The sequence below is a fragment of the Haliotis rubra genome, unplaced genomic scaffold (assembly GCF_003918875.1).
Source record: "Haliotis rubra isolate DU_JTF1 unplaced genomic scaffold, ASM391887v1 Scf75, whole genome shotgun sequence".
In the NCBI taxonomy this organism is placed as follows: Eukaryota; Metazoa; Mollusca; class Gastropoda; order Lepetellida; family Haliotidae; genus Haliotis; species Haliotis rubra.
The window spans coordinates 2,023,580-2,047,874 of NW_025767468.1; the positions used below are offsets into that span (position 1 = coordinate 2,023,580).

At 39.1% G+C, this 24,295-nt stretch overlaps 1 protein-coding gene across 1 annotated transcript in view; it reads right to left on the reverse strand.

Moving 5' to 3' along the window:
• LOC124260084 (microtubule-associated serine/threonine-protein kinase 3-like) overlaps window positions 1-24,295 on the reverse strand; it is a 194,952-nt gene that overhangs the window by 132,733 nt on the left and 37,924 nt on the right. Inside the window, 1 exon segment of the mRNA XM_046694332.1 lies at window positions 8,089-8,200. Within this exon segment, the coding sequence (XP_046550288.1) occupies window positions 8,089-8,200 (112 nt within the window).

A 24,295-nucleotide genomic window follows, 5' to 3' on the forward strand; every position in this document is an offset into this window, starting at 1 on the left:
ATAAGCCATGTGACACAATCAACATGGTAAAACTTGTGTCAGATTGTCGAGTGAAACAGCTGTTGAATGCACAACAACAGTACACCACAGCTCAAAATCAACGGACACATCTAACATATCACAATATGTCTACCCTTGTGAGTGAGTGAGTGAGTGAGGTTTTATGCTGCTTTTAGCAATATTACAGCAATATCACAGCAGGGGACACCAGAAATAGGCTTCACACATTGTACCCATGTGGGGAAATCGAACCACTCTCCTACCCAGAGTTCCATGCGGCCAGCCAGCATAGTACCTCTGCCACAGGCCAGAAAGATGTGACAATTCGTCACATCTTACAGTCCATCAATATAATGTATCCTATTTCTTAACTCTCTTATTTTTGACGAGTCTACACATCTAATTAAACATCTTTGATATAATGGTTTAGTTTCACTGAGAAAATATCCTAAAACATGTAACACTATTTCGATTTGCGTGACGATCCTTTGTTTACATAGGTTTTACGGCTCCACGTGCTGTCATCGAAGCCAACAGAGAGCAAACGATGCAGCCAGTTTGATATCTGAATATGTACTGTCATAGACCTTACTGTCGTAGTTGTGGAAGAATATATATGTAACAATGTAAAACATTGTGTAGAGCACGCCCAAAAACTTGCGTAAGGCCAGTTTCTTCTTATTATGAACATGCGCGTATGTTAACAAACAAGAGAAAAGTCCGGTCACGTGATATGCAAATTAGCCTGTGGCAGTGATGTTATGCTAAGTCATCACTGCGCCGGAGTGTGGAATCGAACCCAGGTTTCAGTGTGATGAGTTTGACGCTTTAACCATTAGGCTAAGTAAGGGAAGGACGGCGGGAGGGTGAGTGTTGGGTTTTACACACAAAAACTCCCTGATGCTTAAAAACTCCTATGTCTTGGATTATTCTTCTTCAACATGTTTAATTACTGAAAATTCTTAAATGATTGCTGTTGTCCACAATGTGCATTTAGCAGTATTCAGCAATATCACAGCTGGGGACATCAAAAATGATTTCACACAATGAACCCCTTTGAGGAATTGAACCCAGTCTTCTGTACAGAGCTCCAGATAAGATTTAGCTCATGTGGGTACTGTACCCACTGTATGTATTATGAATGTTGAGTGGGTATTTCATTTTCTGTTACCCACTGCTTTCAAATATGTGCGTATTTCAGTCATTTTACTCACCTCAGTATATGCCATTGAGTAAGTTTACTAAGCAGGTATGTTCTGCCTTATGTCATACCTAATCAAAACCAAGTTAAATATAATGGAAATGATTTCATAAAAAATCACTCATCCTATACTGACAGTACAACACTTGTCCTATACTAACAGTACAACTTGATAGCAATCGATGTCTTTTTCATTACGCAAGCAATTTTTATCAATATATTCCGTACGCATTTGTTTAAACTTTCTGCGTATCTAACATTTTGAATGCGTAATTGGTACGCAACAACTAATTTTTCAATGCGTAATTCTATGCATATTTTACCCGGATACGCAGCTTATCTGGGCCTCTGGTCTATATGCTGAGCAAATGCTTTAACCATTAGGCTAACCCACTGCCCCTCTGCCCTTGCAAATTCCCCCATGTCTGCATATAATACCTGTACCCTGAAACACTGCCTATGTGACTTAAAATCGTAACTCACGTCTACTTCAATGACCTCTATTAAAATTAAAGAATAGACCTGAAATTTAACTCAACAGTTACATACCAATAAGTATACCTCAATCAACTGAAATCTAAAATAATTCAAGTGCAAGACAATCAATATACTGCACCTACATAAAAAGTAGAATACATTACTGATTTATCACCTTTATGACAGTATTAAAACAATAGCAGCTGTTCCCAGCTTTCATAACCCTTCATGACAAATGACAAGATAGTCATGATGGCTACTTTTGGAGGCCAACAGGGGAAATGACAAAATGGAAATCACAGGGTGTCTCTTGCAGTCCAGACAGTGATTAGTTTGACCAGCTGATAACTAAGTGATGGCCATGTAATAGCTATCTTGCATCTGGAAATATTTGCTCAAGCTGGATTTTACCGCAAACATTTTGTTTTTCATGGTTTCCATGGTAACCATTGTAATCAATATCTGCATTAGTCTGTGAATTGACAAGCTCAATGTGTTTGGAATGTGGCTTACTGGGAAAGCAAAGTCCAAACAGCGAGGTGTTTTCAATGACAATTTCAGGCAAAAATAATGCGATATTAAGAGATCCGTTATTGCAAAGAGACATCAGGGTATTGTAATCACACATGGTTGCCATCATGTTTAATTTGTTAGCTAGCCATACTGCTGTGAAAATAAGCATGTGAGCTGGCAAATGACAAAATGCATTTTTTAACCAAGTCCAAAAAAAATCATCACCATGATTAATATTCAGGCAAATGATCAGTGATCACACATAATTCTGTGATTCACTCATGATCCTCTGTGGTTAACGAATTATTTCAAGTTACAAAACTATTGCCCTTGCATAATAACGCTATACAGTGAATAGAGCTTTGTGTTCCTGTTTCCCAAGTACACCCTACCCTTGACTATCTGGGTCTTCAGTAACCAATGCTTGTCATAACGACTAACAGGATTGGAGTGAGTGAGTGAGGTTGATTTTTACGCTGCTTTTAGCAATATTCCAGCAATATCACGGCGGGGGACACCAGAAATGGGCTTCACACATTTTACCCATGTGGGGAATCGAACCTGGGCCTTCGCTGTGATGAGCGAACGCTTTACCCACTTAGGCTACCCCACCGCCCCAACAGGATTGGATGGTGAGGCTCATTGACTTGGTTGCTGTCATTGTTTCCCAGGATTGGATGGTGAGGCTCATCGACTTGGTTGCTGTCATTGTTTCCCAGGATTGGATGGTGAGGCTCATCGACTTGGTTGCTGTCATTGTTTCCCAGGATTGGATGGTGAGGTTCATGGACTTGGTTGCTGTCATTGTTTCCCAGGATTGGATGGTGAGGCTCATCGACTTGGTTGCTGTCATTGTTTCCCAGGATTGGATGGTGAGGCTCATCGACTTGGTTGCTGTCATTGTTTCCCAGGATTGGATGGTGAGGCTCATCGACTTGGTTGCTGTCATTGTTTCCCAGGATTGGATGGTGAGGTTCATCGACTTGGTTGCTGTCATTGTTTCCCAGGATTGGATGGTGAGGCTCATCGACTTGGTTGCTGTCATTGTTTCCCAGGATTGGATGGTGAGGCTCATCGACTTGGTTGCTGTCATTGTTTCCCAACTGATGTTCATGATGAAGGAAAACAGAGTTCTAGGGATAGTCAACTGCTTTATTGCATTGAGTACGACGCTTCGATGTAAGTACGTTGCACTGATAACGGTATTAGTACCTACAACGAAACGTCGCACCCACTGCAATTAAGAAGTTGACTATCCCTAGAACTTGGTTTTCCTTCATCTTTTCAACTTCTAAAATGCCTCTCAAAGAACTGATGATCATGATGTCAATAACAATTTACTATAAAAATGTCTTATTTTCACTCAGAAAATATCACAAAATATGATAAACTTATTCCATTTGGTGTTTATTGTTTGTATACAATGGCTGTAAGGTTCAACTAGCACAAATCAAAGACCTGTGGATGACCAGCAATATGGCTGACTGACTGAGTTTGGTTTTACGCCGCTTTTAGCAATATTCCAGCAACATCACGGCGGGGGACACCAGAAATGGGCTTCACACATTGTACCCAGGTGGGGATTCGAACCCGGGTCTTCGGAGTGACGAGCCAACGCTTTAACCACTAGGCTACCCCACCGCCCCCACCAGCAATATGGTCTGTAGATGTACAGTAGAACTAATTACTGTTGCCACTGCAGTAGAATGTCTTAATAATTATGTGAAATGATGGCATTGAAAGGATTACAGTATGATGAACTTCTCAGATTTTAGATAGTAAAGCATTTGTTTACAATCGTGAATATTAAGTCTGGGTGCCTTGGTGCAAAGTGATCTTAGCAGTAAGATGACCGTAATTCCCAGGCCTTAACACAGACTTATGACAACCACAGGCTGCTTTGTGCAATAGCACCCTGGTCATGTGATATGCAAATTAGCTTACAATTATGTAAGTCATCACTAAGTCAGAATGTCCACAGTACAGTATAGCTGCTTTGGGAGAAGGGAGGTAACTCCAACCAAAACCACATCTGTATGGAGCTCTCTGGAACATCTTGCAAATTGTTATCTTCTAACTAACTGACTGACTGAGTTTGGTTTTACGCCGCTTTTAGCAATATTCCAACAACATCATGATGGGGGACACCAGAAATGGGCTTCACACATTGTACCCATGTGGGGATTCGAACCCGCGTCTTCGGCGTGACGAGCCAACGCTTTAACCAGTAGGCTACCCCACCGCCCCTGTCATCTTCTAAACACAGTCACCCTTGTAAACATTTAAAACACAGAGAAATATATGTGGCAATTCACACAAAATGATGAAGTGTTAGATCTGTGACTTACAATCTTACGGAGTCATGAATATCAGCCTGTATTGTTAAAGCTGAAACTACCGTTTTTCAACAGAAAAATTAACCATGATGCCCTACAACAATTCCTCTCCTCGTAACAACATACAAATTAAATGAATCTGGGCATGAGTTAGATTTTACTCTCTCTACAAGACTCACTTTCTACTGACTGTCATTTATTATAAGAAAAAAGGTGGACTTCTGAAAGAAATACCTCTTGCTGATTATTACTTGCACTACAGTGACGTATAAAACCAAAACGACCTGAATGTCCGGGATCTGTTGCACAACTATTAACCCAAATATTAAAGTTTTAACTTTATATATCCTCAATCGCAGAGCACGCAACACCTTTGTCATTGGACACTGTTTTAACCACTGTTTCAACAACAGCAAATGATTTTGCCCATCAGAGAAAAGATTAGATGCTGCAAATTCATGGACCCTGTAATATTCACATCACCAAACTAAATTTGAATGACTTGGAAGTGATTTTGAGCTCAAAGTCAGCACAAACTTCATAGTACATTCCTCTAAGACTGAGTAAATAACAGAAACTTATGACAATTTTCTGATGGCAATATAACACCAAAAATGATGACAGAAGCAGTAACATTATTACTAAAACAACAATAATAATAATTGTAATCAGTGCTACAAAGCTCACAACAGAACATACAAACTTAAGCCACAAAAAATCTCACAGATTTCAAATTAAAAAAAAATTTCACTGCCTGACTACATCAATGTGATATATTTTCTATTAACCAATGGGTTCATAACTTGTATAAATAAGTTTTAATGCTCATGCTTTTCAAGTTTTTCACTTTCTATAATGGTTCTCTTTCACTGAGAAAATATACTAAAACATGTAACACTATTTTGAATAGCATAGCTATCCTATATCACTGTCTTAGTCGAAAAAATAATATCTATAAAACTAGAGGTGGGTATTGCAGAGAATTTTCATATTGCGATATATTGCGATGCGAAAGCATATATGTTGTGTGTATTGCAATATATTGCAAGAAGTATTTTTAAACCAAAACATACTTATAATCGAGTTAAAGCTTGCTTTACAGAGCAAAAACACAACAAAATAACTATGCTTGATTAAGCTTTAACAACAACCTTTAATCACGACAAAATAGAACTGTAAATAATATTTGGCACAAATAAAACAAGGAAATATCCGAAGATTTCCGAGTGTTACGAAATTTTCCGAATCCAAGTCAAAATACCGGTTTTTGATCAGCGTATCGCAATACGTATCGTTTTCATGTCTGAACCGGTAAATATCGGTTAACTGGTTATACTGCGCAGCCCTAAATAAAACTAAGCAAACAATATGAACTGCACCAAAAGCATGTATTAGTGCAATCGCTTCTGATTTAAGAATAAACATGTTTGTTTACAAACAAGAGAGTAGACCAAACACATGATATGCAAATTAGACTGTGGCAGTGATTTTATCACTTATGGTGGAATGTGCCAAAACAAATTACAACCAAAACCTACAGTACCACCAAGACAGGAATCAAACTGGTGGGGAAACTACACTGAACACATCATAAATAAGTGAGGTAGTTCACGAACAACATCACAACCACCACCACCCCCCAACCCCCCAACACATCGCACCATGCTGATGCTTCAGACTGCATACCCCACAATCTCAGCCAGCGTGAGCACATGTGCAGTCCATGTGGATGGAGATACAGGAGGGCAGCATGTACCTCACCCCTACACCTGCATTGACCCCCACCCACAGAATACATAGTGTTTGAAGCCCCACCCACAGAATATGTAGAGTCTAGAGCCCCACCCACAGAATATGTGGAGTCTGGAGCCCTACCCACAGAATATATAGTCTGGAACCCCACCCACACCAAGACGCACACAGCTTTGTATGATGGATGCCCTTTGCTTCCAGTCAGCATTCCTTGCTTCTGGATCAATAAGCTATGGAAATGTCAGCTATTACTGCATGTGGCAGGGATGTACACGTTGTTTCCTGCTTCCCTCGTACAATGACTTCTGCTTCTTCAACTGCACCTTCAACCATACCTTAAACCATACCATGTGCCTTTAACCTTGCCCCTTCAACCTTCCCTTGATTGTCAACTGAGTAAATTGAAACACTCGTAAAAGCACAACTTCAGATTTATTGCTTGTACATACAGAGTTACTCCCCTTTGATCATACAGCACCAATATCCAATCAAGACACATATTCAGTTTCCAAGACTCATATTAATTCAAAAACCAAATATTTCTTTCACAAATCATGCAGTTTTGTTATGTTTCTGGGTTTGTTTTGGGTTGTTTGTTTTTTATTTGTTTGGGAGGGGTTGTGTCAACAGACTGACCACCAATAATGTTTCTTGTGACTGTTTATTCACATTATCTTCAGTAGTGTGTTGTCAAACACACAAGAAAGGTTGCTTGTCCAAAGTATTTTATTGTTTAATACCACACGCAGCAATTTCCCAGCTATCTGGCGGCCCTCTGCAAATAATCAAATCTGGACCAAACACTCCAGTGATTAACAACATAAGCATCGATCTAGGCAATTGGGGTACGATGACATGCAGATCAATCAAATCAATAAGTCTGACCAACTGATCTGACTGGATCTTACACTTAGCATGGGTTGCTGGAGAATAATTCTCACCTGATCTTTACAGGTGTAGGCAAAAGAAGTCAAAATTATCTTCAACCTTGTCAGAGTCAATATTTCATCTCAACATGATAAGAGTCATGTATAATCACAATATCCACACTTCTTATCAGTACATAGTTGATACATATTTCAGTTTCCTGAATGAACAAATGAAGTATTTGATGTATTCACAGAACATCATACTTCAAATGTTTACAGGTTCTTCAGCAGGACAAGGATCAACAACAAGATCAGAAACGTGAATCCTCAAAATGTGTGTGTTTGAGTGAAACTGCATATCCAAGAGCGATTCCAGGCAGGGGACTTCGTAAGAAGGATGAAGACTGCCTGATCAAAGAGGCTCAGCTCCAGAAGGTCCTTAGCCCATCATCATGCAAAGTCCCTAATCAACAAGTATTTGAATCCATGTCTCACCATTATTATACAGAGAGTGGTCCTGGGCATACAACTTTATGGCAATGGCATGACACATTGTAAAATAATCATGAGATGACGAAAATAATAGAAATTAATACACAACGTCCATTTGGACCAAATGTCAAGTGCAGTATCTTGTAAAACAATCTGCTGCATTATCTAATATGCTAGCAACACAATAGGACACAAAGGATGAATGAATGACAGCTGTTATATTTTCAACTGATTCAGCATATTTTGTCTTCCAAAATATTCAGATGATGAAATGAAAGTTTGTTCGTTGTTGTTTGTTTTATCCTGAAAATTGACATAATTCTACCTTAAAAACACTTACAACCATGCATGAAGTCCTGATATGAACTAAATGAGCACTGAACTGAAAGTCAATAGTGAGTTTGTGGGGTTTCACAACAGCTTGAAAATCTAGAGTTATCTCCCTTACCTCATCACTCTCTTCCTCCTCTCTCGCCCTCTCCACAGCTCTCATCAGCAGCTTGCGACACTGCACATCGTCAATGTTGTAGTACTCCTGTAGATCATCAGCAGACAGCAGTCTGGAAAGTAATAAAAACGAGTTATTGTAACAATATGTTTTTTCCACAAATATTTACAAAAATCAACCCATACCTAACTGAATCCTCACATCCTTTTGAAGTTTCTCAGTGTTCTAGATCTTTTCTGCAAACACTCAGGATTTGAATCAATTTCAGTCGGCAGCTATAAAAACTTAGGAATGATTTGTGACATTCCCTTGTGCAATAGTATTTTTACCACTGAAAAATTACCAGTGAACAAATATTTTCAAACCCTGTAAGGTGATGTTATTACCATGAAAATACTAACAGATAGCTGTTGACATGGCTGTTAAGATGTCTGTATACCATAATGATTGTCTGTGGAACTGAGTATTCAGCTAACCAATTTCACTAATAAACATACGTACAGGCTCACATTTCTAATCTCTACAAGACAGACACTCAAAACGCTGGAGGCATCATGAATAGGAGCCTCAATGGCAGGAAACCCTCACAGGAAGTATACATAGACAATGCTATGTGGTCAGATTTGAGTTAAGTTTCACGCTGCTTTTAGCAATATTCCAGCAATATCGCGGTGGGGGGCATCAGAAATGGGCTTCACACAATGTACAATGTGGGGAATCAAACCCGGGGTCTTCAGCCTGACGAGCAAACGCTTTACCTATTAGGCTACCCCACTGCCCCTTTTGCTATTATAAGCGACCTCAACTGTTCATCAGTATTGTTACTCTTAATTCTCTATAGTGAACCTTTTCATCAGTTTCACCAATGAGTTGCATAGCAACATGCATTATTCAATAAACTTTTGAGGCAAGAACCAGTTTTAATAGCAGCAGGCATTTTCCTTCTGACACAGGTGAAGGCAACTTGTTAATTATGGCTTGTGAAAAAGTTGCATGTTTGACAAGCAATTGATGGTGCATAACTGGAACATCCTTCACCTATGAAAATAACCTGTCAAGATTTTAAAAAATCAAATGTGACACATAAAGAGAGACACACAGTTGACAATATTACAACAAAAGGACACATTGTCTTCCATCTGTGGTTGTGGCACCAGACCAAATGGCTCCTTGGAAACACTGAATGGAGACCAAAGGCAAGGAAAGGTGTTAATAAAATTATTAAATTTAACGTCCAGTTCAAGATCATTGCACTTATGATGTTGCTGCTTATGATGGTGATAATGATGACGAAGATGGTGATAACAATGATGATGACGACGACGATAATGATGATGATGATGATATGATGATGATGATGGTGGTGGTGGTTTTATCCCCTTAATGCCAATGCCTGACAGAAAACAACCACCACCGTCTTTTAACATCATTTGGTATGACGAGGCCAGGGATCAATCCACCGACCATCTGCTCTCCAGGCAGGCCCTCTGTCCAGAAGACCAAAGAGGCGCTCCCATCTCCCTCAAGAAGCAGCAACACAGGAAAGTATGAAAGCATTTGCTGTTGACAGCTTCAGCTCAAATCAATACGAATCTCTGTGCAGACAGAGGGCTCAATGAGAACATTCACAGGCCAGACTATCAACCATGGGGACTTGAAATTGACTGATTTACCCAAAACAATTTCAGAGGAAGGTCACTCAAGGACAAATAGCATTCCTCAACCTCTGAGAAACAGTTTTGGCACGAGAATGAACATACACAGTAGGGTATATTTACTGTGCATACTTCAGAGATTTGTAGATAAAGATTTCAGGGAAAAGAACATGAGAACACTCAGGTCTCTATAATGTCACAACACCTCGACTTCTGGAAAATACCAATTTCAGGCATTCAGTATGCCAAGGCATCTGAAAGCAGATCTAAATGCAGAATGCAGTTGAGCCATCTAAATGCCTATTTCCCACATTATTGAATAACAATTTGTATGACAATGCTATTACTTCACAAAAGTATTCTGATAACATTTCAAAATCGGCCTATTTGCATGTGTTGAAACAAACAGCTGTTGCGAACAACAAAATGTCATTTCAAATTAATAACTTTAAAAAAACATTAAAATAACAACTCACATTGCCATAATCACACAATGGATGTATCTGACTAAAACTATCACAAGGCATGAATGATACCCAGCAGAAAATGGGTACCCGGTGGGACAAGGCATGTGACTATTCACCTTCTAGTGCCTCACAAGCAGCTTAGGTTATCCTGGGTAATAATAATCAGATTGTAGCGCTTTGAGCGTGCTCCTCCGTGGTGTGGACTTCAGTGCATTACAAATGTCCCTATTATTATTATTACTATTATTAAGGAACAATGACTGCTCCCAGCCATTCCCTTAAATGAAGCGCTAGCAGTGTAAAGAAAAATACATTATGATTGATACTCATTTTTTTACATCAAGGTAACATCCCTTTCAACTTGACAGCCTTACGTCACATCTCATTCATTTATCAGGGCCCACCTTTGACCTTAGAACACTGAGTCATTCATTAAAGTGTGAATAAGTAAGTGCACTTCCATTATCCTTCCCCTGCTGAGAGCACGGAGATGAATGTGTGGTTGCCCAGGTGTTTCACACAGTACAGGTCATCTTGCCTTTCAGCAAAGCAGTCAATCCCTCCCATATAAAACAAAATAACATCCCATAATACCGCTTAACACATGTGGTCAGGAATCTTAGGAGAGGTTTGATGGACTTTCTTCAGGGATTTAAGGAAATGAAACCTATCTGCCCCGATAGACAATAACCTTGTTGTACCAGACAAAAACAGGCTCAGTGCTCAATATAAAATTATCTTTTGGTATAAAGTCATTTGATCTTCCTACATAAATTTTCAAGACATGAAAAGTTATCTGAGTCACTGCTCTAAACCATTTCCTCCTCATTCTGTTTTACTGCTGAAGTCTGTGTTCTTTAAGCAGCAAAATATTAACATACACTGGAGGCAAGTTGGTATAAATATGAGGCTGAAGTTTGCATTTTCAGACTACCCTAGAGCTAGAGCTAGTTCAAAGTTTTTAAATCCAACCCTGTCTTGGTACTTTTATGACCAACTAAAATGTTTCACAAACTTGTGTTTAAAAAAACCAGATTAACTTCAGGCCATATGTTTTACAATACACTGACTTTATAAAACCATAAAACACTTCACTATATTCCGCAAATAACAATAAAACAAGGCCACCTCCTCGGCATTTCCAGAAGTCAAATGACAGGTTGTAATATATAGCTTGACTATTGCGAGGCATCTGAAGACAATAGACTGAACTGACTCACAGTGGTGGTCAGTCTTGTAGTACATAAACAACATGGCCTATCCACTGTCTGAAGCCTGAATCTAGGTAATGGATATTTTATGCAGTGGATGTCGATGATGAGTGAGTTTAGTTTTATGCCGCTTTTAGCAATATTCCAGCAATATCACAGCGGGGGACTCCAGAAATGGGCTTCACACATTGTACCAATGTGGGGAATTGAACCCGGCTCTTCAGCGTGACGAGGGAACGCTTTAACCACTAGGCTACCCCACCACCCCCTTGATGATGATGATGATCTAAGAAACCTTCAGGAACCTTTTTTCTGTAATATATGATTATTTCAGAGACTAGATGATAGTCTAAAAGAAGCAGCTATGTTAAAAGATATATTAAACATATGCAAAAGGATATAGTTAACACCTATTGATTTCAACTCACACCACTTTGATTTTCTACAACGTTTTTTCAGTAGTGAAACAAATGCTGTCATTATGTGGCTATCAATCAAGGCTTGACTTAAACCAGTGTCAAACATTCTTATAGATACATTGTACTACGGACAACCTACAACCACAATCAGCCAGGTGAGAATAGCTCTGTTGTTGGTCTGCTCCCTGTTTACCAGTCAGTCCTGACTGTTGAAATGAATTCCAGCCATAAAACTGATATTAAACTGAGCAATGTGAAATGTAAATAGGGTAACTATCAACTGTAAGGTTCATTTAAAAAGGACATTTCGAGTGAGAAGACAGACCTGCCCCTGACGTCAGGTTAAACTGGAATATACTGAGAGAGAGAGAGAGAGAGAGAGAGAGAGAGAGAGAGAGAGAGAGAGAGAGAGAGAGAGAGAGAGAGAGAGAGAGAGAGAGAGAGAGAGAGAGAGAGAGAGGGGAGAGAGGGACAGGAGAGGAGAGAGAAATTAAGAGGGTTTGAATCAGGACAAACACAGCTTCCTAAAAGACCATCTTTTTGTAGTACAAGAATTAGAGGTGGTGATGTTCATGTTTGACATTTTCTTCTTTGAATAACGACATGATGCATACAAACTTAAACAAAAAAGAAAATCTGAGATTCCTAGGTTTCTGGGACACCACAGGGATGCAGGGATGTGACTGGGCCACCTTGTTGCAGATCTTACTCTGGGATCAGGAGTAAACAGGAGCCTAATAATAAACAGACATCCATAATTTCTACCTGAAATCCAACTTAATTCAAACCAACCTGCGTGAACCTGCATCCGTGTTTTCAGGCACAGTGGTTGCGATAATCCATAGGAGAGGAAGTACAATACGAATGGTTGATTCTTCTGTCGCATGTCCTTACCAAATTAACATGACAACAACAGGCTAGAAAAACAGCATCGTTACTGCAGCAATCAATATTTCAGTGTGAGCGATTACTAAACATGCCACATCAGCAAGATTTCACCAGGATGTAAATATTGCTGATGCAATGAAGGCTATCCCGTATGGGAGACAAGCAGTAACAACTCAATTCTACACAGCGAGTGAGTGGGTTTGGTTTTACGCCGCTTTTAGCAATATTCCAGCAATATCACGCCGGGAGACACCAGAAATGGGTATCAAACATTGTACCAATGTGGGGAATCTAACCCATGTCTTTGGCATGACGAGCGAACGCTTTACCACTAGGCTACCCCACTGCCCCAATTCTACACCGAATACATAGGACTTTAAAGATGCACAGCACATGGCTGTCAATTTTCTCAACACTTGTCAGTCTTGAAATATTATTTCCTTCAGCATCCTATTCAAGACTATTAATATTAGTGACCCTGACTGACTCCTTGAGTTGGGTGAGTGAGTGGCTATGGTTCAACTCTGTCATCCCAATCATCTGGACAAGAGAAAACAGTTACTGATGGCGTGAGCATCCAAATGTAAGGGATCCAAGCAATCCTCAGGAATTCTTACGCCAGGCATGGTATACAACAAGACCCATTCTTCTTGAAATCCCCAACGAAAATTGGCTTCAGAAATAGAAATTACACTTTGGATCTTCCAAAGTGCCTCTATGCCAGCGTTCGCTCATCACGCCGAAGACCCGGGTTTGATTCCCCACATGGGTACAATGTGTGAAGCCCATTTCTGGTGTCCCCCGCTGTGATATTGCTGGAATATTGCTAAAAGTGGCGTAAAACCATACTCACTCACTCACTCACTCTATGCCAGCACAGACAAAACTGACATAGTTGTATGTCATCTTTACAATCTGTGTTTCAACTTCTGAGTTTGCCTAGAGGCAACAATTTATTAGTAGAGTTTAGCGGTATTATTGGGACTAATGATCAGTTGAGCTTACTAGACATGTGGATTTGTTTCTACTCAGGCAGTGAACGATAATTATCCATTTAAGTGATTATGGATAACAGTGAATAGAACTTCTGTGAAAATCTGATGATTTTATAGTGATGACAGCCAAAATACAGCATAACTGGCACCGATGTAATATGTTGGTTATTAGCAGGAAACACAGTATTCTACAAAATATTATCAAAAATATAACATGTCAACCTTAAATACAAAAGTATCACATTGTACCAATACCTGACTCCATGACATCCCTACCATGGCACCAAATACCAATATACAGTGTTCAAATTATGACTGAGAAGTTTTCTGCTTTAGAACCATTACATACAGATCTCTCCATCATGAATTTTCAAAAACAGCATTATTTCCAAGACCCTTAAGCCTCAGTGTCAGAAACTGCAGTGCATATGCCTTTGGCTATCTCTACTCCACCCAAGGATTCCACAGGCAACAGCAACCAAAACACAAACCAGATCCATTATTATGAAATATTTATGCTCGCACAGACAAAGCTGACAGAGTCAGACAGACGGGTGAATCATTTGATATTGCTTCAATATTGATGGAGAACACCTAAGGATAATGCAGCGTAATGCATACATATGGACCACAGAGCCCATCAGTTCAGATAGGCCATAGTGCAGTGATGGAGAATAATCCAATATGCCTCGGCCACTTGCAGATGCGTAACAGACTTTCCATGTATCACACACGATGCCTCTGGCACACTGATAGATTGTAATGGCGAGGACAAGGTGGAAATATTGGTCTGTTTTGTGTAGATTTGTGATGACTTTGCTCAGTGGTGTTTGTCCTGAATATATGGAGGATGAGGTGGATCATCAGGTCAGGCTGGTTCAGCTGCTCTGTACTGTAGTGTGCCGAACACTGTGCATTGCACAGCGTGTAACATAATGTATGACATGGTTAATGGAGCGTATGTCATGGGGTGTAACATGGTGTATAGCGTGTATAACGTGTTTAGCATGTTGTACAGAATGGTGTGCAACATGATAACATGGATTATAACATGTTATATAGAATGACATGACATGATAACATGGTGTATAACATGTTATATAGAATGACATGACATCATGGTTATAACATGCTATATAGAATGACATGATAACATGGCATATAACATGTTATAAAGAATGACATGACATGATAACATGGTGTATAGCATGGCATCATGGTGAATATTTTTGTTGGCAACTTTGCCAGCATTGTCAAATACATGAACTATGGTCATGCCACAGACTGCTGTCACGTAACTGCATCTTGGAAGAATCACACCACTATAACTGTCTTAAGTCTGTGTATAAGTATAGGAAGTTTTTTATCAGCTTCATGCATAGATTGCTTCAAGGAAGGAGACAAGGTAACCAGAATAAGCTGGTCATTGGGTCCTGGTGTCTATGAAGTCTTTCCAACATTGTTCAGATTTAGCCATCTTTCTTATTAACCCGTGAAGATACACGTTAGAATTGATCTTCAGTAATCCATGCTTGCCATAAGAGAAGACTAATGGGATCGGGTGGTCAGGCTCGCTGACTAGGTTGACACATGTCATCGTATCCCAATTGCGTAGGTCCATGTCCATGCTGTTGATCACTGGATTGTCTGGTCCAGACTCAATTATTAACAGACCGCCACCACATAGCTGAAACATTGCTGAGTGTGGCGTAAAACCAAACTCATTCACTCTTTCTTCTTATTATTCTCTTTATTCGAAGTCTGTTCACTAGTCCTTGACAAGAAGCTGTTGTAGAATGGTTTAAACTACCAGTACTACTGGAACTAATAACCTTGGGCATTTCAAATGAATGTCTCACCACCAAAACCGTTTACCTTGTGCTGGGTCACTGAGGATGCTTCTGAATTAATTATAGGTAAGACTTAAAGAAGCATCTGAAACTTTTAATGAAACATGTCGCTCACACTTTAGCCAACATTAAAACTGACACTTAGTTTCATATATCAGTGGGTGCAGAACATGTACATAGTTATACCAAGAAGCTGTCCAAGATGACAAACGGTTAACAGGTTTAGTTTATACATTACAAAGATACCCATCACAGTACTGAATATGACAGAACAGCTGAATTCCTAATTGTAATCACATCAAAAACACAAGTGAGAACCAATTAAACATCACTATGTATCAGTTAAATACTTAAGTTGGCAGGCTCTTAACTATTCTCACAAAACAACACCATTTCATGTGTTGCACTAAATATTCAGATGCAAGAAAGTCCTTATTTAACTCCCTTTCCTCTAAAATTAATAACTTTCTCAGACTTACTACCACTGAAAAATTTCACCTCTTTTTTAGAAATAATCATCCAAATAGTACAGAAATTATTTGCTACCACATGTACAACTTTAAACAAATATAGAAGATCTGATTGTCCTAGGCCATTATTATTATTATACACATTTGTATTATTAAATGTTTTGTTGCTCATCATATATATGTGATTCATTATATATCTTGTTTATGTAGTTTATAAAATATTGTCTCTGTTTCTGTATGGAACGTTTGCACAATTAATATTTTATCTCTTATCTCTTTATCAAAACGTGCACACCATAAACAAAAACCTCTGAGGAGATACCAAGCACATCTCCAACACTCCAGAAGACGAGGAGATTCTCGGCTTCTTATCAAACACACATATCCAAGAAAGACCATGCAAGCTTAGATTATATGGCAAGTCTAGATTTCCACAGATTCAGGGTTCCTTTTTATTATATTCTATTTTTTTTAATTATGAACTGTTTTTTCCCATAAAATATGTTCATTTCAGAGACTAGTTGTTATCTAGGTCCAAAATAAAAACCTGAACATTATTTTGTTTCATAGATGAATCAAACATGAGTCTGTGCTTAGACATATTTCATTGAAGGCCGCTGGTCTACTCTCAATCTTCTTTCCTTGCATCTCAAGGGACATGATTGTTTTCCACCAACAATAAATCTAGAGCTGTGTAGCCAAGTTATATGAAAGAGCCTCGTGTGTGTATTTATTGAAGCAATATATTAGTCTGCTACCTGACTCAGCACAAGGTTCAACCACTCAATCAACACAAAATGGCTTCCTTGAAGATTTTGCTTGAGATACCTGGACAACATACCAGTCCAACCAGGTAGCAATTAGTACCTCAAGCGAGGAAATGTAATCTGTCTCGATAAATAATATAAGACACCTTAAATGTCAATAAATGCCCTTGGACATTGACCCTGTGACCCCTTGAGCCATGTTACGCATTTAAGGTGTGTTGGTTACGTCATGAATAGTCAGTTATTGAAAAGACTTTTCCAAATGTCTATGGAGGGCCAAGCCTCAAAAGGACAATGACCATGCCCACTTTGTTTTGGTCTGTGTCTGCACTGGACAGTGGGGTCAAGGAAGAGTCACTCAGCGGTCAGCCAGCTATTATGGTCAATAATTCCCTTGTGATTCTATATAGGTTGACCATGTTTTTGTCTCTGCCACGGCTGTCATAATGATATAATGGCCACTATCAAATCCGCACATGTAGGTTAATGTTATCAACCTTTCATGACAAGAGTGGAGTGGAGTGGAGTGGAGCATCTTTTGTGGACAGAGCTATCAAAAGGACAGGACCTCTAAACAGCATCTTTTGTGGACAGAGCTATCAAAAGCTATATGAATACACGGGTCAAAGGACCTCTACACAGCATCTTTTGTGGACATAACTATCAAAAGCTATATGAATACACGGGTCAAAGGACCTCTACACAGCATCTTTTGTGGACAGAGCTATCAAAAGCTATATGAATACAGGGCTATCAAAGGACCAAAGGACCTCTACACAGCATCTTTTGTGGACAGAGCTATCAAAGCTAGAATACTATATGAATACACGGGTCAAAGGACCTCTACACAGCATCTTTTGTGGACAGAGCTATCTACAAAGGACCTCTACACAGCATCTTTTGTGGACAGAGCTATCAAAAGCTATATGAATACACAGGTCAAAGGACCTCTACACAGCATCTTTTGTGGACAGAGCTATCAAAAGCTATTTGAATACACAGGTCAAAGGACCTCTACACAGCATCTTTTGTGGACAGAGCTATCAAAAGCTATATGAATACAAGGGTCAAAGGACCTCTACACAGCATCTTTTGTGGACAGAGCTATCAAAAGCTATATGAATACACGGGTCAAAGGACCTCTACACAGCATCTTTTGTGGACAGAGCTATCAAAACCTATATGAATACACAGGTCAAAGGACCTCTACACAGCATCTTTTGTGGACAGAGCTGAATCTGTTCACTACTTCCTCAACCTTTCAAATCCCTGCATAACTGTTACCGGTGAAAGAATAATTTGAAGAAGTCCCTTGCTTCACGTCACTGTTTCTTTCTTGTCCAGACTCAAATATTAAAACGCTGCCATTACAGCAAAAATCACTCACTGCATCTGTGCACTAAACGAAAGCAAAGAGGCTCCATAAATAGCGACACACTGAAAGAAGATAAGCAACACTCATTTTTAAAACACTGTAGTTATTCTGTCATTTCCATGACAAATGTTCCTGAACTTCTTTTGAGCAGGTTTTCCTTGTTTAGATGTCCACCTTTGTTACTGTTTTTCAATGTTTCCCATCTGACAGACCATATAATTAATCACAAAACAGCTCATTTTATTGTTTCTGCACGCAACCATTCAATAGAAGAAAACATTAAAAATATACTTGTTTCTAAAGAATAACATAAAAATGGCTCAATCACTCAGATAATGATATTAAAATAAAAATAACTGATTAGTTTATAGCATGAGAGAAAATGCAATGACTACAAATCAATAAGAAGACTCCAGAACCTTGTGAACTCAGATCACCATTATGTCATATAGGAATATTGACGCCAAAACGTTCAAAACAGGGACCATGTGAATATAACGTCAGAACGCTGACTGAAGTGTCACATAATTGATCACACTGTCTGCCTCAGTGATCAAAGAGGTCAATATCCTCATATCAATCTGACAGTGATATTCCATTTTCACACACACAATACTTCATGACAGGGACTAATATGACTCTATATCAATATATGTCATGGTTTGTATGAGATGTAACCCAGGAATTCTAAGACCGATTCCTCTCAAAAGAGCATTGAAAGCACCGATTGTTGGCAAGGGTAAACCACAAATACCTGTCTAGGCTAACACCATACACAAAACTAATGGGTGTTTTTGATCCTGCCAAACGGCAAATTAGCAATCAGTTCCAACACCTTTCTAGAAGCTGTGCCAAGATACCTCCAACAGGAACAGGGTGACTTGGCAGAGAAGCGTGGGACTGAGAGAAGACTAACGCTTAGTCTCTGAATATATATAATTTTGATAGTAACAAACAAACCCATTTAAATTGAAAAGGAACCCCAGGGAGACCAGAGATTCAGAACCTGAGGAAATCTAGACTTGCTTCATTTAGGGCTTAACCATTGCAGAAAGTCTATGCAGTAGGGAAAATAATGTGGTTCAGGGACTGTGAGACAGACTAGACTCAGAGGAGTTCATCTGGTTGTTCCAGTCAGTATTACCAGATTCTGTCAAAATGCCCAACAGAGCTGTCCTACTTGTTAGAGAGCCTGTGATAAACACTGATGCCTTCTCATTTCTCAAGAATGCTGTCTTCATCAAGCAGAGTCTTTACCTCTCAGGAGACAGGTCCGACTGGCTACACTTGCAGTGGTCCTTTCAATTAAATACACTTGGCAAACTTTTCTATTCAATTTATACACTTGGCAAACTTTTGGGCTATTATTTCCGCTAAACAGTAAACCTTGAGAACAATCCTCGGTCTGGAGACTTGATTGTAAGGATGGGTAAATTAATGCATAAACAAACATGAGCTTAAATACCGTATTTCCTCTAGTATTCAGTTTATACACTTGGCAAACGTTTTTGGTGTTATTTCTACAACACATTAAAGCCCGACAACAATCCTCATTCTGGACACATGCTTGTAGGGATGGGTAAATTACGTCGCAAAACATGAACTTAAATACCGTATTTCCTCTACTGAACACAAGGTTGTTCATACATTTCCAGCCCTAGAACCTAATGGTTTGTTTGGTTGGTTGTTTAATGCCGCACTCTGTAATATTCCAGCTATATGGGATCTAGTGGCGGTATGGTCTACAGTCTGTGTAATGCTGACACAATGGGAAGGCATTTCTTTACCAAATCCAAATTCTACAATCATAAAAGATGTATTGCATACCCGTGAAGGTTCGGGTTAGAATATTGATCTTCAGTAACCCATGCTTGTCATAAGAGGCGACTAACGGGATCGGGTGGCCAGGCTCGCTGACTTGGTTGACACATGTCATCGGTTCCCAATTGCGCAGATTGATGCTCATGCTGTTCATCTGGTCTGGAATATTGCTGAGTGCGGCATAAAACAAACTCACTCACTCACTCACTATTGCAGGAAGAGGTCATTAATCATCATATTATAGAAGATGTTGGTAATGTGAAGAAATCCTTTCACCTTATAAAACAAAGATCATTTGACAGCCTTTAACAATCATGGTACAGTTTTGTCACCAGTTTATCTGATTCAATCTATTAAAAGAACTTTACATCCCTGTTGTATATGGCTGAAATATTGCTGATGTGACGATAAATATTAACTCACTCACTCCCATATGGAAAAGTATCTTACATTCCCTATCGCTCTAGATCTGAAACCATGTATAAATTGTTTCAGATGTAGTAGGTTTATATTGGCAGTTGATTTTGGGAGATACACAAATGTCCCATACACTAATGATGATGTAAATATTGTATAGACAGGAGAAAATCTTTTATTGACGATGAATTTCATACATTGCTAATATGTCAGCATTTCTCAGCTCTAAGAAGTATGTATCATAAACATTATTTCAAGTCCCATAGTCTGTCTACAGTCCCTGCACCATATAACTTTCCCTACAGCCTAGCCCTCCCTGCAATGCTAAAGCCCTAAATGAAGCAAGTCTAGATTTGTCCAGGTTATGAAGCTCTGGTCTCCCTGGGGCTCCTTTTCAATTTAAATGGGTATATTTGTTACAATTATCTATATTCCAAGACTAAGCGCTAGTCTACAAGTCCCACTGTAACATCTTTTACTGAAATTATTTCATCCCAAAACTGTGATGCAGTAAATGTCCATATGTATAATAAGTATAACAGCTAAGAGGAACTATATCAACCATTGCACTGACATGTGTGATTCATGCAACCAAAAACTGACTGTATTATGGACCTATGGCTGACTTACTGCTTAAAACTATCTGTCAGTCTGTCTTTGGTAAATTGTATTAGCGCCTCGTTGTCTAATACAGGGGTGGAAATAACTTTAAAATTGCTAGTGTACTCCGGAACAGTAGCACATGTAAAATCCCTCGCCCTGATAATTTTTCCACTATACCGGCCGTTTTCTGGTTGATTTTTAAAATAAACAACATTATTAACATTGGAAAATCAACTGGACACCGGTACAGTGTGATATACAAATTTGCTTGCCCGACAGAAAATAACACTGGACTCGGACGTCGGGCAATGGGTTATTTCCACCCCTGTAATAGTGAGTGAGTTTAGCTTTACATTGTTTTTAGCAATATTCCAGCAATATCACGACAGGGGACACCAGAAATGGGCTTCACACATTGTACCCATTGTGGGGAATCAAACCCTGGTCTTTGGCATGATGAGCGAACGCTTTAACCACTAGGATACCCAACCGCCCCCAGTGTCTAAGTCTAAGAGAAGACAGGCCCCTATGTTCAATACAGAGCATATGGACCAGCATCATTAGAAGTCCACATGGAGTGAAGGCATGTGTCTAACAGAGGAAGCACGGTACTCACAATGTGCATGTGGGATGCACATATGCGTTGACAAATTTAAATGCATGTATTCATGTGCATTCAATTCACTGCATATACCATAACCAAGATTTGTTTATTTTGCACATATTTTCCTGGTAATGTCAACTTCTACTGCATGAAAAAAACAGCAACCTACAAGTTATGGAATCTGTGACATACTGGAATTATCACTGACATCTACACACTGAGTGACTGAGCATAATTATTTCCATCTGCGTTATAACTATATTCCATATTCACACTCACTTATCTCATTTAACAGTAGCTCAACCTCACAAAGGCCACAGGCAGTCTACAACCTTGAGCAACTATGACCCAAATGATGTCAAAAGATGAAAAGAATTTTAACCCAATTTATGTGAAAAGGTTAACGACTTTTAACAGATTTTATATTATTCGACATTTACAAATATTTATCAACATGGCGACCTTTTTTGTACTACCATCTCAGACAAAAACAAGTCTCATTTCAAAGAAAAATAGCCCTTCTAGCCAGCCATTTCTCTGACTTTACTTGGCGTCTGTGGTTGTGTCGATTGAAAATCCATTTCCTCTCACAGGCTCCCAAGGCTTGGAATTCTCTACCCAGTCAGTTCTAATGAACCGAAAATCAATCTGAGCTCAAGACAAAAGTCCTCTCACGTTTCTCAAAAATTCACTTCCCTCAGCACGATATTGTAGCTTTGGGGATCCAATTGGGATTAAAAAAAACAAGGCAGAACATTGCATAATCCTGAATATCTCAGTAAAATTAGTGCGAAAGTGTTTGCTTGTGAAAGGATTGGAAGTGAAGTGGGTGCATGATGCTTTCAGCGACAGTCAGCAATATCACGGCTTTATCACAGAGTCTGGGACTGGCACACCAGTGGTGGATGTCATGAGCAATCATGTGAGGTCATCTTGACACATATTCAGTTATGCCACAGACTTCAACAATTCTGTTTTTATTAACTGGCTCATAGTGGAAGCACAGGATACGACTCAGTGTTGGAATAAAATTCAGGAAGGACTGGTAACAATTCCTTATGGACTACCACTTTTAACAATGGGCAGATGGCGACTCATTTAACAGGTCATTTAGGCAGAAAAGTAATATACATATACATACATACATACAAACATTTGTATAGCACCTATATCCAGTACAACTGCTCAAAGGCACTTTGTTTTTCCTCGATCATTGGATATCCATCACAACGGCACATCGTATTTTTCAATCTCAACTCCCTGGGGAGCATACAATATATCAGTCTATACAATATCAGTCTATTAAAATGTCTTTGCAAAAGAAGCCCATTAATTATCCTAACAGTAATACACTACATAATGGCAGCCTGATCCATGGTCTGTGCTAGTTTTCCAACACCAGAATGTACCCAACATTACACTTCAATAGAATTAAAACAAATACAAGGATTAAATGCATTTTCAGACACGACCTGCCTTACATCTTCTGCTCACCTCCAACACACATTTTTTCAGTGTTGACAAAGAAATGTCAAGTCAGCAACACACTGCCAACCCTGTCATTAAATCCTGTCATTAAACACTGTCATTAAACGTGATCTTTACTCAGCAACAACAAGCAAACCCCAGGAGGATTCAGCTTCACTTCATCCTATTGATGTTGACATGGAGGCAGTTATCCATTTAATTTAACATGGAGCTTGCTAACCTCTTTTCTATAGCAGATAACTACACACCATTAACAAACCTGTGTAGCAAGTTTTTATTCCCTAAACCACAATAACACAACAGAAAACCCTTAACCCTTCCTCCCCTAACAACACAAGCAATTAAAATGACATTAGGTTTGAAAGATATAGTCAAGCTGTTACCATGGACGCTATTGTGTGATACAAAAGGAAAAAAATATTCACATCCAGAAGAATAACTATTCCCATCACAGGTAACCCTTTCTCTTCATCTAGTATTGGTGATCTATCATTTTGGTTCAAGAAAACAAATTCTAAACGATTTTCAACATACAATAAGTATAACAAAGTTGGGTTGAAAATTGTCACTGCCCATAATGTTTCTGCCTTATCAAAGAGTAGAGTAATATTTTATTCATTTGCAAGTTTGTGATAATGTTTGGTCCAATTCAGAATTTCAATGTAAACAAATCTCCAGTAGTCTGACAGAAGGTCATGGGTCAAGGTCACTTGACTGTGGTTCATCAGATCCTGATGGCCCGGAATCAAGCATGCTTATGCTATTACTCACTGGTTTGCCAGGCTGAAATTTATAATATATTATACAAAAGGTTCATGGACCATCTGATCCTTTCATAATACAAAAGTTATTATATCATGCTATAACAGATAAAGTAAATTAATGTCATAGAATGACACATATAGATTCACTATGAACATGAAAGATTTATTAAGAGTGATCAGCTGTAGTAATATGAGGTGAGGTGAAATTGGGTTTAATTTGCTTGAGAATATTTCGCTCATATGACGACGTGCATGCGTGTGTATGTGTATGTGCGGCTGCTTGTACTAGCCCAGACTGAAGCTGGTTTTATAGTGCTAGCTCACTGAGATACCATGCCGCAGTGAAGCATGAATACCCCACTCAGACACATTATACTGACTCCGAGCCGACAAGTCCTTGTTGTACCCATTAA